Source organism: Scomber japonicus, chromosome 11 (assembly GCF_027409825.1).
Source record: "Scomber japonicus isolate fScoJap1 chromosome 11, fScoJap1.pri, whole genome shotgun sequence".
Lineage (NCBI taxonomy): Eukaryota > Metazoa > Chordata > Actinopteri > Scombriformes > Scombridae > Scomber > Scomber japonicus.
Window position 1 is genome coordinate 24,976,927 of NC_070588.1, and position 16,479 is coordinate 24,993,405.

The window sequence follows — 16,479 nt, forward strand, 5'->3', positions numbered from 1 at the left end:
AATTACTGGTGGCATGGCTGGATTAACCTGCTGAGGGGCCCATGGGAAAACATTTGCTACCAGGCCCCTGTAGCCTCCAAGCTCCTATCAATTGTATTGCACACAACACACTATGGTGACTCTTTTATTGTACTTTTATATATATTACTATACTATATTACTATATATTTAAGAGATCCTAAACCGGAATAGTACATGTCTGTCAGGTTTTCTGTGGGTCAGTTAATTTATGGTAATGTGATAAAACACAACTTTATTTAAGAAAATGCTACATGTAAGCAGAATAAAAAAATAAAACCATTTTTTAATATAGTCTTCAGGAAAGGACCACAAGATTACATAATTATGCAAGATCCAGTTTATATTGAACTTTAGTAATCACCATAAGGGAACTGACTCACTGACATGTTTTAACAAGTATAAAGTCAAATAAACCTTTCTCAAGACGTTATAGTAACATTAACTGTGGCCGCATTCTATTTATGGAACAGGGGCTGTCACTAATATTATTTGCACCCATGTTTTCCCTACAACTGTGAATGTCAGAGGAAGTGGCACTGCAGCTTGGGATTAAAAGCTGCGTTCCTTGGTTGAGAAGAAGCGCTGTTAGCTTTGAAAAGGATGTTTAGTTTAGTGAAACCGATATTTGTGGATTTAAACCACTAAAGTATGTTTCCGTAATTCATTAAGAAATCCTCCACAATATGTCATGGTATTAAATTTGGTAAACGGACAGTAATTAAAATGCACTTCTATCCAAAGTACCTCTTATTTACCCACGGACACAAACACTTAGTAAGCCATGCATCGGGAACTATTGCTCAAGGACACTTCTACACATAGGGCGAAGGAGCTGGGGATTGAACTGCCAACCTTTCGTTTAGTGGACAGACAAGCTGCTCCACCTGCTAGAACAATGCCAAACAGAAATGAAAGAGCCTCAAACAAAGTACAGTAACATTCAACACATTTCTCTCATCTATCTTTTTTTACATTGCTTTTTGTGTACATCTGCAATCTGTAACTAACAACACACTGGATAGCAGGAACAAGATGCTTAAGTATGAGATATGGGCTTTAAAGAAAAGTAATATTCCTTTGATAAGACAGAACTCAACAACCACACAGTTATCATTAAGGAGAATAAGTTTCACACCTCAGTTCTGGCAATTCTTTGATATGAGGCCATCACATGTGGACAAAGGGAAATCAAACTTGACCATTTTGCTGATATGCAAATCAGCTAATTTAGATGACAATAGCTTTCCCTCGTCTGCACATTCTGCATTTCGATATAAACCACAACACAGCTGCAGCTGGGTGGGAGGCAAGCAACATCAGTAAAAATGGGGAAGGTAAGGAGTAAATGCTATCTTAAAAAGCTTTTCAAGATCCTGTAGGCAGAATGAAGACATGTTTAAATTGTCTTTTGTCTAATCCTTTTGTCATTTTAATTGTAGTCAAGCACAACAATGTGTTTTTGTTGTATTTATTACAATTTTGGACTGATAGATTTACCAGGATTTGCTTCTGTTTCCTTCCATCCAGATTGTGTTCTTTGAGGATAAGAATTTCCTAGGCCAATGCCATGAGTGCAGCACTGACTGCCCTGACCTGCGCTCTTACTTCAGCCGCTGCAACTCCATCAAAGTGGACAGTGGCTGCTGGGTGCTGTACGAGCGCCCTAACTACACTGGTTACCAGTATGTCCTGAGCCCCGGGGAATACCCTGATCACCAGAACTGGATGGGATTCAATGACAGCATCAAGTCATGTCGCTGTATCAAGAACGTAAGCTCACTAAACACTTTTATTACAACATAATTGTCAGGTATATCATCAGACTTTTAAATTAATCATCTAGTATTGATTGCCTTCTTTATGTAATGATATTGTTAATGTATCAGTTTCATTACGATGTGTGTAAACTTGCCATACCACCACATAGATGAAACATAGGTGAAACATTATAAAAAGGTCAAATTTGGTAGTATTTTTCTCTTTTTAACATTTCTGGGTTAATTTGGTGCAGGAGTGTTTCCAACTCCAGTGAAATACCACAGAGTGCACCAACCAAGCAATAATCAGTCAAAGGCCAACAGACAAAACGGAGAGATAAAAGGCTCATGATTTGGCAGCAGCGTGCTTTATGTCCATGCCCATGCCCATGCCCATCATTTATTGAAGGAATCTAGGAAAACAGCCAAGAAACCCATTTGTAGATGTGACCTCAAAGTAACTGAGGAAACACTGACAAGTTAACTGATTCACATAGTAGATACTAGTAACTTTATATCACTCTCTAATTATTTGGCGTGTATGACTCTTTCAAGGTATATGGAAAGTCCTGGAAGATCAGATTCTTCGACAAACAGGAGTTCGCAGGTCAAGTGGCAGAGTGTGTTGACGATTGCCCATCAGTTTTCGAGACCTTCAAGTTTCGGGAGTTCCACTCCTGCGTAGTGGTCGACGGTGCTTGGGTCCTCTACGAGCTGCCCGACTATCATGGACAGCAGTACTTCCTGGAACGTGGCGATTACCACAACTATTCAGACTGGGGTGCCTCCTCCCCGGCTGCGGGATCCTTCCGAAGGGTCACAGATTTCTAGAACAACAACGACCAGCTTTGTAGATTTCTAGAGGCCACAAAAGTTGAAGATGATCCAGCTCCAGAAGTGTGAGGTCACATGAGTTCTAGAACCTCCAAAGCCCCAATACAACCAAAGTTACAAATCATTTGAAATGTTTTGAATTCCAGATTCCTGATGACACAACCTCAGGGTTTCATAATCCTGAAGCTTTCAGAGTTCTTGAACCCCTACAAAGTTTGAAAGCCCCAATACAAATAAAGTTACAAATTATATGAAGTTTGAGTTTTGAGTTCTGGAGTAGTCATACCAAATTTCTGGAATTGTTTCACAACCTTAAGGCCCCCAGAGTTCTACAACCCTTCAGGTGGTTGAGAGTTCCACAATTCGAGACACTTCTACTTCTAAAGTGCTTTTTCCCTTCAGGACACCTGTCCTTCTCCCCAAAATATTGCACCCAAGTGAATAAAAATATTTCCTACCCATTACAATGCTGTATGTACTTTTTCATTCTTTGTTAGTTGGCACCATCTAGTCTTGTCATCAAGTGTCCACAAACACACGTGTTCAGCACAAGACAGACGGACACCATAACAAAACAAACATTGACGATGGATGGGTTTTATATCATAAGAAAAAGAAATGTTGACAAGTGTAAGATCACTCATTCATGATTTAAAACATGTTAACATTACACATTTTTAGTTAGAAACATTTGAACACCAACATCACCAGTGAGTCACATGTGTGTATAGATGCTTTATTTTAGCGTGTATGACGACTTCACAATATCATCATTTCAGGCCAATACTGAAGACATGGCTAAAGTAGTGTTTCTTCTACCAATTAAAATATCTTATAAATAAAGTCTGTGTAGATTTCTGCAAAAATAGAGGCTCGATAGAAATATGTGAAGTTAGATACACTGCATACACATATTGTTTATTTGCTTATTATTATCACAACCCGTAGGTACATTTGATGCAGATACTTCTGTTTGTGATAATATTATCAATTATTACATTTAATTGTCAATGAATAAGATATAAGAATATATAAAATAGCCTTTATCAATGACTGCTTAGTGGTTCACACATTGGTGCTTAGGACCAGTAAATCTTGGCTAACAGACAAAAAAAAGGTCTTTTAAGGTCTTTTAGGTCTTGTCAGCTCTTAAGTAAGTAAATGTTTAGAAGTACAGCAGCAACATTTGTACATATTTTGGTCTTAGGGCAAGTATAACACTATAGCTTCACTTATTACAGTACTCATTAATGTCATGATTAATCTCTTTCTAAAATTGCCTTTACAAGTTAAGGCTTTGTTGGAATATTTCAAAAAGCAGATCAGTTATGTAATATGTATGTGCTTATACGTTTAATTAAGTCACACTACTGTATATCAATAGTAGATTGTTTGGATAGCAGCAGTAGTTATAGATTGTTTGGATAGCAACAGTAGTTAATTTATCATATTTCTCACTCTAGTTCTAGCTCTTCTAATTCTCACTGAATTGAAAATTGAATTAAAACATATAAGACAGGTCTAAGCAATCATCCTGTCAACACAAAACTATCATATACATATGATAAGAAATGTCAACGTGATCAGGTGGAGAAGTAACATACAATATCACTCCTCAACTATATCATAACATAAGATTAAAACAGCTTTAATTCACACCTGATGATGGTGCTGGCTGAAAAGTCAGAGTATCACCAAATCATTTAATTCTAACTGAGGGGAACATGAATCTAATAGTTGTTGAATTGTTTCAAAACCACAAATATCAAACTCATGGTGGCGCTAGAGGAAAATTCAAGGTCAGGGATCCATCAAAGTTATTAAGATTAATCATCTGGAAACCATTAATCTCTGTATAAAATTTAAATCTGTTTTATGAGTTATTTCGGTATGGACCAATGTAGTGTATAAACCAACAGACGAGCATTGCCATATCTAGAGTGTGGCTAAAAAAACATGTACAATATTGTTTTGGGGCTATTTTTTAATCTTTCACCTTCACTCTAGAAAGCAGATGGGTTTTCAATACTATAAAAAAATATATAAATAAAAACAATACAAGTTTGGAATGACAAAACTGAAAACAGTTAGAGGTCCATTATTATATTTGTATTATTATTATATTTGTCATGATTGTTCTCATAATTTATTCTATATGGGTAATTAAATATTTTGTCAGATCATATTTAATTAATGTACAAGTAATCTGAGGGCCACATAAACTATGCTTTTAAAAAACTTCTATACTAAACAAACATTTATGGCACTGGTTCAGGTGGGATTGAGCAGTGACTGAGGTTTGGATACTTGGCACTGCTAAACACCTATTGTGTGTAGAGAGGCAATTCAGTGAGTAAGAACAAAGGGCAGAGTCTAGATGAATATTTGAATTGTAATAACTGTTACATGCACTGCTAACCATGCATTCGGCAGTATTGTCTCTGCCATGTATAAAGAGTACTGCGTGAGTTACTATGCCCAGTATTTGAAGCTTCAAAACGATGGAGATGGAGATGGTGAGAATTTGTACAGTATATCACAGGGACAGATTTTCTACTGTACTTAAATCAGATGTATTGTCAGTGAGAATTTTACAAAGGTGCAAATACATAGACAGATTTATTTATTTAAGTGTATAATCTGATCTGTTTCTCTTCTTTCCAGATTGTGTTTTTCGAGGACAAGGACTTCCAGGGAAAGTCCTATGAATGCAAAGGGGACTCAGTCGACCTGCACGGCTACATCCACCGATGTAACTCAGTCAAGATAGAGGGAGGCTGGTGGGTGATGTTTGAGCGCAGCAACTTCACAGGCTACCAGTACATTATAGGTCCTGGGGAATACAATGACTTCCACCACTGGATGGGCTTCAATGACTGTGTCAGATCCTGCAGGATCATCAAAAACGTAAGTCGCCAAGTGCCATAATAAAAAGAAAGACGAAGAAGAGCACAATTTCTTTGTCACACATGTAATAATGTTATGACTGATTTGGTTTCAGGCCAAAGGGCCATGCAAGCTGAAGCTGTTTGACCGGCCAAACTTTGACGGGCAATCTCTGGAGTTGACCGAGAATATGAAGACTTTCCAGGAGAATTGGCCCAGACGTGAAGTCCAGTCCTGCAAGGTCCTAGACGGGTCCTGGGTGTTCTTTGAACATCCCAACTTCTGTGGTCGCCAGTACCTGCTGGAGAAGGGAGAATACCGACACCCCTCAGTGTGGGGAGCTCTGAAAGCAACAGTGGGCTCCATTAGAAGAATCATGGAGTTGTAATTCTTGAAACTGTTTCTTGAAATATATTACTTCCAATAAATATCTTAAATGCAAATCTTTGTTTTTGTCCCTGTAAAATTTCATTCAAATTGACGCTTATGATGACATATAATTTAAAGAGATATACACATAATAATAAAACAATCCAATTTAATTACATATTTCACCTGTACTGTACATAATTTGAATTGAATTGAATTATAATAGTGAATAATCATTTTAGTTACCTGAACATATCACCTCAACCATTTTTCAAAACTGTTGAGCAGTAAAAGAAACTTGAGTCCTGGCTAAATCTTAGATTGAAATTAACACTTAATTGGCAGTTTATTAGGTTCACCTTGCTAAATTGAATGCAGTCTAATACAACAGCCTCAGAATAAGCCTCACTTTCATGAAAGTTATGATCACTTTTTGATAAAACTCTTAAGTGTTAATTGAACTTTATGGTTATTTTGGAGGCAGCAGTTGTGTCAGTTCTGTGAATATAAACAGGGCAGCATAGTTGACTGGTTCTTGGAAGGTTCTTGTAAGGTCATATATTTAAATACAGACTAAGCCAGAGACTGTTTTCTACCATTACTGGATCACAGTGCAACAAATTACCACAACCCCAAGAAAAATGTATCTTACTTTCAGTAATGGACCATGCTCTTCTTTGGCTGTAAACACATTCAGCTGCTAATATAAACATAACAGCGAGCCTCTCATCCACCACATCTTTCAGAGCATGTCTGAGATCGGTCAGCTGACTGTACACTGAGGTGTTTATGTGCAGGGAGACAGAGGGTGGTACATTACAGTCTGTAATCACCTCAAAAACAGACATTAAGCTTGTACCACGCTGCCATGTGGCCACAAGCCAGGACTGCCCTATGAGCCTCAGTGCCAGTTCCACAGAAGACTATTTAATTTGACTTTCTGGAATCGTACATTGACAGATCAAAAGGTCACCCATCGCAATAGTGAGTAAACACTGTATAAAGCGGAGCATTTTTAAAACAATTGCAGCATCAGCCATTGTGGAGATATACTGTAAATGCTGAGGTGATTACAAAAACAATGCTGCCCCTGGGAGTGCATTTCACTGTGCCCACATACACTCTATATATAAATCTGGACCAGGCCTGTAGACAATATTGTTTATGTGAATAGTGAGGTAAACAATTTGTTACCAATAGTTGGTGTGAGGCCCAAAACATGGACCGTGTAGGAAAGGTAAGCAGACAGGCGAGCAGATTATGCCCATGAGCCATCATTTGTATTATTTGATTTGCTACAGAGATTGAATCAACTGTGCTATTAAACCATTTAACATCCAATTAACATTATTTGATCCTGTTTGTTTGTTTGTTTGGGAGCACTTTCTCATTCAAGAGAATTGGAAGGAGTCCAAACTTTTGACTGGTCCTGTTATACGATGAGATTTGCAGGTTTGACAGGTTCAGACAACCCTCTGAACATGCAAGCTCCTCCATCCCTATGTATTTTTTCATGCACAGATCATCTTTTATGAAGAAAAGAACTTCCAAGGTCGATATTATGAGTGCGACAGTGACTGTCCTGAGCTTAACATCCACTTTAGCCACTGCAACTCAGTCCAGGTAGAGAGTGGGGCCTGGGTTCTGTACGAGAAGCCCAACTACTTGGGCTACCAGTACATCCTGACCAGAGGAGAGTACCCTGATTACCAGCAATGGATGGGCTACAATGACAGCATAAGGTCTTGTCATATTATACGAAATGTGAGTATGATGTTCTTGATCAATACAATGTGATTATCATTATACTATTTATTCATATACACCTGATTCATTTATTCTACACACAACCTTTATATACAACTAATTTGCAACATAGTATGTGTTTTGAAGGAAAACGTATCTTTATTCATACTGTATATTGTTAATAAATGTATTTAGAAAGTATCGAAATGTTGATGCTGAATGTACATATCAGATGAAGAACATTTGCACTTGCTAAACATTACCCTGTCATATCAACTATCACATCATTAATAGTAATTATATTAAACAATGTGTTTACTTCAATATTTAACCATAATCATGTAATGTAATCAAGTACTTGTTGCATTAGTTTTGTACACCCACCATGTACCCCGACCACCTCCTTAAGAGTTTTGTGTGTGTGTCTAACCCTAACCCTAACCCTCTTTCTAGATTTGAGTTAACATTTAACAAGCAAAAATGACATTTCCTTTCAAAATCTCCTTGGGAACACAAATACAAAGTTGTATACATGAAGATAAGGTATAAGTTGGATATTTGATGATAATATCGTACATTGGAAAATATGAAACAAAAGAATAGAAAATTTGAAGCTTAGTTGCAACATGCAACAAATGCTAATATACTGATGTATTCAAGACTATATACCATCAGTACATTTTCTAACATGTAAATATGGTGGTTGTTGGGTCACCCCTGACACAGAGATAAATTGAATTCATGATCTATGTTTTGCAGATTTCTGGTGTGTTCAGGATTCGTATCTTTGAGTGTCTTGACTTCAGCGGTCAGATGATGGAATTCAGTGAAGATGTGAACAACCTGCCCGAACGCTGGCACCTCCAGGACGTCCACTCTGCCCGTGTCCTGGAAGGTGCCTGGATCTTCTATGAGCTCCCCAACTACCTTGGACGCCAATACCTGCTGGAGAAGGGAGAGTACCGCCGCTTCATTGAGTGGGCAGCCATGAACCCCCTTGTTGGGTCCATCCGCCACGTCCATGACTTTTAGACTGTGTCTTTCTTTATGTGTGTTTTACACCACTGTTCTTTGCATATTTAATTAAAAAAGATTGTGCTAAGTGTATATGCTTAATTTTCTCATTTCCCCAAGTAGTAGGTATAAGTTACGCAGAGAGCAAATCAACTTCAAATATTTATATTATTATTGAGATTTCAGTGAAAATAAGCAGTAAACATAAAATCAGAATCTATACTAGAATGTCATCATTTTCAATACACTGCACAACCATTTACATTATGTAAGACATGACTTTTCTGGTATGGTCAGGATTTAAAATGCAGAAAACTCAACTGAATAAAGCAGCACCAGCCACAGAGACAATAATTCAGCTTTTTGAAGATACGATATTTATACTTTTTATCCTAGTCTTACTTAAAAGTGCCCTTTTTCGTTATGTTTCAGCCTTATTTCTGTACTTTTGTACTGTAGTGATATCCAATGACCCTCACAGTGAAAAGTCATAAAAATGATCCAAAATAAACTCTGTGACTGTTTTTGCCCATGAGTATTGTGTGTGACGAAACATTTTTAAATGATTCCTCAAAGGCAAAATGTAAAACAAGATTGATGGCTCACGAGAACAGAAAACTGTTTCTGCTGCCTGACATTATATGCATGTAACGTAAGACCATGTTCCTGGCTTGTAAATGTGGGAAATAAAGCTTCTAACACTATTTACAATGTGTATCTATCATCATAGTATATTCCAGGTTACATTAGAAACATTAGCATGCTAAAATACAAACTTAGCAGAACTGGGTTGGGCTCAAGTGGTGTCTCTGAATGCAGTGTCCATGAAATGTTTACTGAGAATTTTAATGAATAAACGATGGTTTTTACTTGATCAGCATTTGGTGTGTTTGAATGTTAAAATGGTCTATATACATAATGCAAAAATCCTAAGTGCTCTTACATCCACAATAAAAGCAGCAACAACAAAAAAAACTCCTTTAAGAAACTTTCTGTACTCAAGACATTTACTAAAATATTTGGTCAAATTAACATTTCAGTGTCTGCAAATCTTCCTAAGTTACAGTTTGATGCACTGACTCTATATTTATCTTGAAAGCAGGGGACAAAGTTTCTCTAACCTGCTAGAAATCTGATATAACTACAAATATTTTAATAATGATACAGAATATTGTTTATGAGGACTCATTTTGTAAGATAATAAGTCATAGTGATTCATTTGAGATAGATTTTATTGTTTAATGTGGCTGGTATAGAAGCGGACAGGAAACAGCAACAGAGAGGGAAATGACAAGCAACTTTGGTCCTTTGCTGGAGTTGAACCAGGAGTCCCTGATTACATGGCATGTGCTGTAACCACTCAGCTACCAAAGGACACTAACATCAGTGTATTTTTTTTGAAATACTATATAAAAACAGAGAAGCATAATTCCATGACACACAATAGGATACCAACGAAATAAGACTAATATGCACTTTTACGCTTTGATAAAGATTTCTTAATCTATGTAGTGTATTAAATTTGTCATCATTTTACAGAATTACCTTTGATCCTGTCTAACAACCGCTTACAAAAAAAGAAGCCTGCAGCTGGGAGCTTGTGTTGTGGTCTTCTGGGATTCTTGCATGATCACCATTCTAGTCACACTCATTACTAAAGCTCAAAGGGAGCACAAGTCCTTTTTATGTCTGCAAAAACAACCAAGCAACCATATTAAAAATGAAAACAATTCTTTGTTCTAACGCATGAGCTGCATGTGAATATTGATTATTGGGGTATTTGATCTGTAAAGATGCATGCACAGACTTGATATGTGTTCTCTCGAGCGTGTGCAGTCACCGTCTGGTCTCCATGGCAGAGTATGCACCCCACTCTAGTGTGCCCGAATGTCAGTGCGGACAGTCCTATGACACAGAGATGACAGGAGTACAGGAGGGAGGTCACAGAGCTCAGCTAAACCTGGGGACAAAGAGGTGCAGCTTGCTGATGACTCAGTGGGATTTGCCAGTAAGAGCCTGGAGCATGCCAGCTGCTGTTAGTGCTGACGCTCAGCTCGCTGGAACGAGGCTGTGACCCCAAAAACACAAAGGGAGTCCAGCCAGAACGTTCACCCAGCTGGGGTTATTCACCTCTAAAGCCTCTTTGTTTACTGCAACCCCTGACACTTTTAATTGGTAATGAGAGAGAGCGATTATGGTTTTATGGGGAGTTACATATCACATCGAGCCAGTGTGCACCCTCTTGTGGGGTATGTTTGGAGCTGCAGTCAACATACTTGCTCTTGGTCTGGAGCAGTTTTTCTATGGTGGAAAACCATATGGAAATAGAGGGAGAAAATCATTTTTGGGAAGATTAATTATTGCAGAATATAAAGACTTCAAAAGGAAATTTAAAGAAATGGTGTGAAATGATCCAGCAGATGAGCAGAATCACCCAGAGTTGCAGACAGTCATCTGCAGGCTTCTTCTCTTGAAGCACCTAATTAGCTAAGGCTTCAGATTCAGAATTAAGATGATTAAAGAACGAGCAGCGATGGGCTTAATGAGGAGGAGCAAGTCAATATCGACAACGCTGTGTAATCGATAAGTCATTCAATCACTGTGACTGATGCTGAGTTGCTACAATAGAATGTGTAACAACATATTGGAATATTGACGTGTTCAATACATATACTGCTTTTCAATTAAAATTTTAATGAAAATATTTATATTGGCAATTTTGGCCCAATATATATGATTTGGCAAGATTTCCTGTTGTTGCAGCACTTGTTCAGTTTTGTTCAGGTCAAGACTTGAGATCAGATCTCTAGTCTTGTATGTGCCCTGAAATTTTTTTTACTAAAACCAGATGTATAGATTCATCCCTGTAAACACTTTCAATCTGTATCATTTGTATCATGTACATGTTTTATGATGTGTTGTAATATGCAGTAACAAAAATCTCTTTTGATGTTTGCAGAGGTCTGGTCCTTAAACTTTTACATCTTCCCCCACATTTCCTCCAGTTCAGTTATAAATAACTCCTGCGGCTATGATTTCTCTCTGCAGCTGAGAGGAACTATGTTAATCCTGGGGAAAGAATGTGGTTTCTGGCTGCAAGTGTTACCTTGTATGGCAACAATGGACAGATTGGAGAAGAGAGATGGTGGATTTAATGTAGCGAGAGAAGACGAGAGGGAGTCATACAGACAAGAGAGATGCGCAGAAACCAACTTAAATACATTATACAAAATGTTAAAAATAGCAGAGATAGAGCAGAGAGAAAGCATATTTTTAAAATGACCCAACACACATGATAAAGCCAAAATTCCTGAGCTACTTTAGTGTACACATGTCCTGCAGTGCCAGACAGCAGTTTTCATGAGAGCAATACCCAGCGTGATGTAAGCAGTTAGTCTGAAAATGTCTCCCAGCACTACTCCTTACAGATTGTTCAATAAGTGATGATTGCTGATGCACCGCAAGCAGCTTATGACAGGTTGTGATGTGACACCCTGACTCCACGCAGTTTCATCTGAAGCTTGAGTAGAGCATCACATAAAAAGGTCTTTTATATGTGCTATAATGACATGCTATCACCAATGTTGCAGCATGTGGTCTAAGAAACTAAAGCAAGGCTGTAGGTGAAATCCACTGAAGCTGATCCAGAACACTGTCTCTCTTTATCTATTGAGTTTGCACAAATGATACTTTAATATTCTCCATTATTTATTTGAGGAGAAAGACAATTTCCGGCTAGATTACGGTTTGCATATAAAGTTGAGGTCTCGGTATCGGCCTACCAGCCCTAGGGAGACATTTCTCAAGAACAGAAGTCATAAGGCATCAACAGTTCAAACTTGCTTCATGCTTTTCAGTGATAGCAAAAGGAATTGTTAACAGTTGCTGTTTAGTCTCCATGGTGGCATTCTGCAGGGACAGTGTGGTACGGTTTGACCTGACTGGTGTATCTTGAGTTTCTTTGTGAGAAAAATTAGCTATCATGCTTGGTTTTAATCTCCTACAGTTTGGGTAGCAGTTGTAAATGTGACTCACTATAGCTATATTATATGTTGGTTATGCATCACCCAGCCGAGCCCTGGGGTCTTAGTGGTGTTTTTCCTCTTCTTCCCAGTCTGTGTGTGTTCTTACCTGGATCCTACACACTTGCCTGCAATCAGCACATCCCCTCCTCAGCCAACACACCTGTCATGCATCAGCTCATCACCTCTCCAAGATGTGTACCCCTGCTCTTCTCCAACTCCTCATCAGATAGTTGCTTCTGCTAGTGCGGTAGCTGTACTCTTGCATTGTGTTTGCAACTGTTTGACGCGTGCTGGTCTCTTGTGCTTCAGAATCCCTGCTAGCCTGTCTGCTTGTCTGCCTGTCAACCCATCCGCCTGCTTATTCATTCTCCCTACAACCTCCGTCAAGCATGCCACCTTGTCATCTCCCTTCCTCTTGCCATCTCCAGTTGTTTTGCACTTGGATACAGACAGGCCCTTTCCTGAGAGCCTGTTGGGGGGCCTAAATTTGCCAGCTGAACTCTCAAGCCTGTTGGTGAACTGCCTTGTATCCCTCTGGGCTTTGCTGCCACAGTGCCCTCCAACCGCTGGTCTCCAGTCTCTGACCATGGGCCTTGGTGCCAGTTCCACCCAGTGTCTCTGCCATGGCTGCCTCTAGTAGTTCTGCTGTGCTGCAACTGTCTCCTTGTTCTCCATTTTCCTGCTGAACTGTGGTGGTCCCCTGTTCCAGTGCTGCAGCAGCCTCCTGCTTTCCTGGATTCACTGGCTCATCTGCCTGTCTCCCAGCTGCTAGACTCTGGTCATGCACCACAGGCACTAGACCTCAAACCTACACCCCAGATTTGGGACCCTGGCCCTGCAGCCCAGGTGCTGGCTTCCAGCCCTGCACCCCAGCTATCTGGTCGATCTCCAAAGCAACATCTGTCCTGGCATCTGGTTGATCTCCCAAGTGTCTCCACCCATCTACCCTGCTATGGCACTGCCACGATCCCAGTTCAGTTCAGATCAGAGCTTTATTGTCCCTCGAGGGGAAATTTGGTTTGCAGTGACAGTACAAAAAACAACTAACACAACAACCATAAATAAATAAATAAACAGTGACATAACAAACATCATCTCAGCATACAGCACAACCAAACTTGATAAGAGCAATAACAATTGGAATTACAGATATAATAGGGCTTCGCGCAGGTCAGCGCTCAGGCCCTAATAAAAGTAGAAATGTTGTTTAGGGGTTAACTGCATTGATTGCACGTGGAACAAAGGAAAGTTTTTACCTATTTGTTGGTGCTCGAGGTAGCCTAAATCTCCGTCCAGATAGCAGAGGAATGAATTCCTCCAAAAGTGGGTGATCCCAGCCTAGCCCTTGTGTCTTTTTAGTGTTTTCCCTCTACCTCCCAGTCTGTCACTGTGTGTATGTGCTCCTGCTGCTTACCTGGAACCTACACACCTGTCATGCATCAGCTCAGCACCTCTCCAGGATAGGTACCTGGACACACACACACACACACACACACACACACACACACACACACACACACACACACACACTGGGAGGCAGGGGGAAAATACCATGTAAATACAAGGGCTAGGCTGGAATCGTGACATTATGATGCTTTTCTAAATAATTGGGTGTAACTAACAACATTAAGATTGGCTATGTTTACATGCACACAAATAATTGATTGTAATGCGATTAAGGCAATAATGCAAGTAAGGCAGAACCCATGTAAACACCATTCTCCAGTTATGTTGATGCGATTATGCTCATAGTCAAAGTAAGCATAATCGGTAAGATAAGTGGGTTGTTCTGATCTTACTTCCATTATTTGGGGCTAGTCAAAGCACGTATTCACTTGAGTCAAATTATTGAAACTCTGATAAAGGTGTGCATTTGCAACTGGTGATGCAGTTTGAGGAGTTCATATTGCATTTTTTAGACAAGTGAAAGCATCATGATGGTGATATTTTTTAACTGGACAAACTGAACAGTTTGCCAGAACACCTGAACAAATGTGTGTCTGCTGGAAAGGCAAAAAGCCAAAACAAAAACAGAACTTAAGTGACTGGCCCCCACCCATCTACATTCCCACACTTCAACCTCCTCAATGATTTTTTTGGTCAATGATCCCTGGTCACTGTCAATCAATGCAGGCTAGACGTTGGGTTTGCATGGCTGCACAAAGGGGTCTAACCCTAACCCTTTTTCTGAGCAATGGGTTAATTAGCTTGCTCAACATCTGATACCTGGATCAAATTCATACACATTCTTTTTTCCCCTTTTTTTAAGACACTTTTGAGAAATTGTGTAGGTCATCTTTAATAAGCAACTACTTTGTATCTTAACAGAGAGAGCATCACCATTCAACTGGCAGAGGAACAAACAGTAGAATTACACCCTGCTATGGCCCACACAGCACAATCTGGTACTGTCAGTCTAAAGATCTGTAATATTAAGTGCTTGGTCATGGGGAACCACATACCACATGCTCTAGGGTCTTGCCTACTTTCTCAGAATGCAAATAGACAGTACACACTGTAGTATTAATTCATTATAAAGGTTAAAAGTCTCTATTTTTTCAGCTCAAGCTTCTACTTGACAGCTGTTGATTAAAAAGTATTGTAGAAGAAATCTTCATGATTTTATCATGAGTGCATGAGCAATCATTTACAATTTTATAAAAGTATTACTACTTCATTTAATCACTACTACTACTAGTGTGTTTATTATTGTCTTAAAAGCAATACATTATAACAGGAAGTAAACAAACTAACTAAACTAGATATATGACACATGGGAACAGGATTATTAAAGGGAGAGGTCACAATCATGTAAACAGCATAATCACACTAATGTCTTAATCCCAGTGTTGGTCATAATCACACTGCTGGGAGCATGTAAATATAGCCAATGGCTCCGTGCTATTGAAGTGTCCCAGTAAGCCATGACTGTGACCCTACATGAAGCAGCTAAGAATAACCCAGCGATCGTTAATGTTATTAATTACACCTCAGACCAGGTCAAAGTGTCTTCTGTGAAAAAAAGTGCTGTTAGGAATTAAAACCTGGGCAGCAGTGCGAGCAAAATCACACTGAGAGTTGGAGTCAGGGGCAGCGACATTAAATCCAGGGTACACAGTATGACTCAGAGTTAAAAGCCTGTGTCTGTCCTCATTCAGAGCGAAGCAGTGCTGTAGCCGGACAAGATAAATTTGCTTTCGGTCTCTTGTCACCCTCTTGTCCTCTGAGGGGACCTACTGCAGAGAGGTCGTGTCCCTGTGATGAAGCTCCCTGCCTGTGCCACCCTCAGTCAGCCAATATTCTCACAGTCTCCTTCACACGTCTGCCACTCAAGCAAACACATGCACCTTCGTTCACACTTTTGCAACGTGCATCTGGCAAACATACGGACATGCTGAGACCTTAATTTGGACTTGAGATCTATGCAGGGAAGGCTCCCCTTCACGCCATACCTAAAAATGAGCTAATCTAATTTTACATTTTGACTTTTTCCCTGTTCTCATTTATTAATATTAGTAGAATTATGTATTTAAAAATATTAGACACACACACACACAGGCTCACACACACACACACACACACACACGTATATATAGTGTTATATGTAATTTTTGCACTTCTAAAGGCATTCACTGATTAAATATCACAAAGTTTACCAGGATTTTTAAATTAAGTTCATTTTCTGCTCAAGTCATCTGTACCTCAGTTAGATTCACAACCAATCCACATGTGAAAGTGTCACTGGAAACCACTAGATGGCAGAATTGTACACAGAGTGGCTACTGCACCAGGTTAAAGCTTAGTATATAAAACTAAATAACCTCTAC

General features: G+C 39.2%; 3 protein-coding genes across 4 annotated transcripts; all 3 read left to right on the plus strand.

The window, feature by feature from the left end:
- The first annotated feature begins 1,346 nt into the window (after nt 1-1,346).
- Nucleotides 1,347-2,609, plus strand: LOC128367468 (gamma-crystallin M2-like). 2 transcript variants are annotated; one of them, XM_053327996.1, is made up of 3 exons: nt 1,347-1,355; nt 1,549-1,791; nt 2,334-2,609. In XM_053327996.1, exons 1-3 carry the CDS (start codon nt 1,347-1,349, stop codon nt 2,607-2,609), a joined length of 528 nt encoding a protein of 175 aa, XP_053183971.1. The 2 variants fall into 2 exon arrangements, with proteins under 2 accessions (XP_053183971.1, XP_053183972.1); XM_053327997.1 differs by having other exon boundaries at nt 2,346-2,609.
- A 2,504-nt stretch (nt 2,610-5,113) lies between these two features.
- Nucleotides 5,114-5,886, plus strand: LOC128367665 (gamma-crystallin S-like). Its single transcript, XM_053328277.1, has 3 exons — nt 5,114-5,128; nt 5,277-5,519; nt 5,614-5,886. The coding sequence occupies exons 1-3, from the start codon at nt 5,114-5,116 to the stop codon at nt 5,884-5,886; spliced, it is 531 nt and encodes a 176-aa protein (XP_053184252.1).
- A 1,197-nt stretch (nt 5,887-7,083) lies between these two features.
- On the plus strand, nt 7,084-8,645 carry LOC128367931 (gamma-crystallin B-like). Its single transcript, XM_053328620.1, has 3 exons — nt 7,084-7,104; nt 7,389-7,631; nt 8,373-8,645. Exons 1-3 carry the CDS (start codon nt 7,087-7,089, stop codon nt 8,643-8,645), a joined length of 534 nt encoding a protein of 177 aa, XP_053184595.1. The 5' UTR covers nt 7,084-7,086.
- Nucleotides 8,646-16,479: the final 7,834 nt, after the last annotated feature.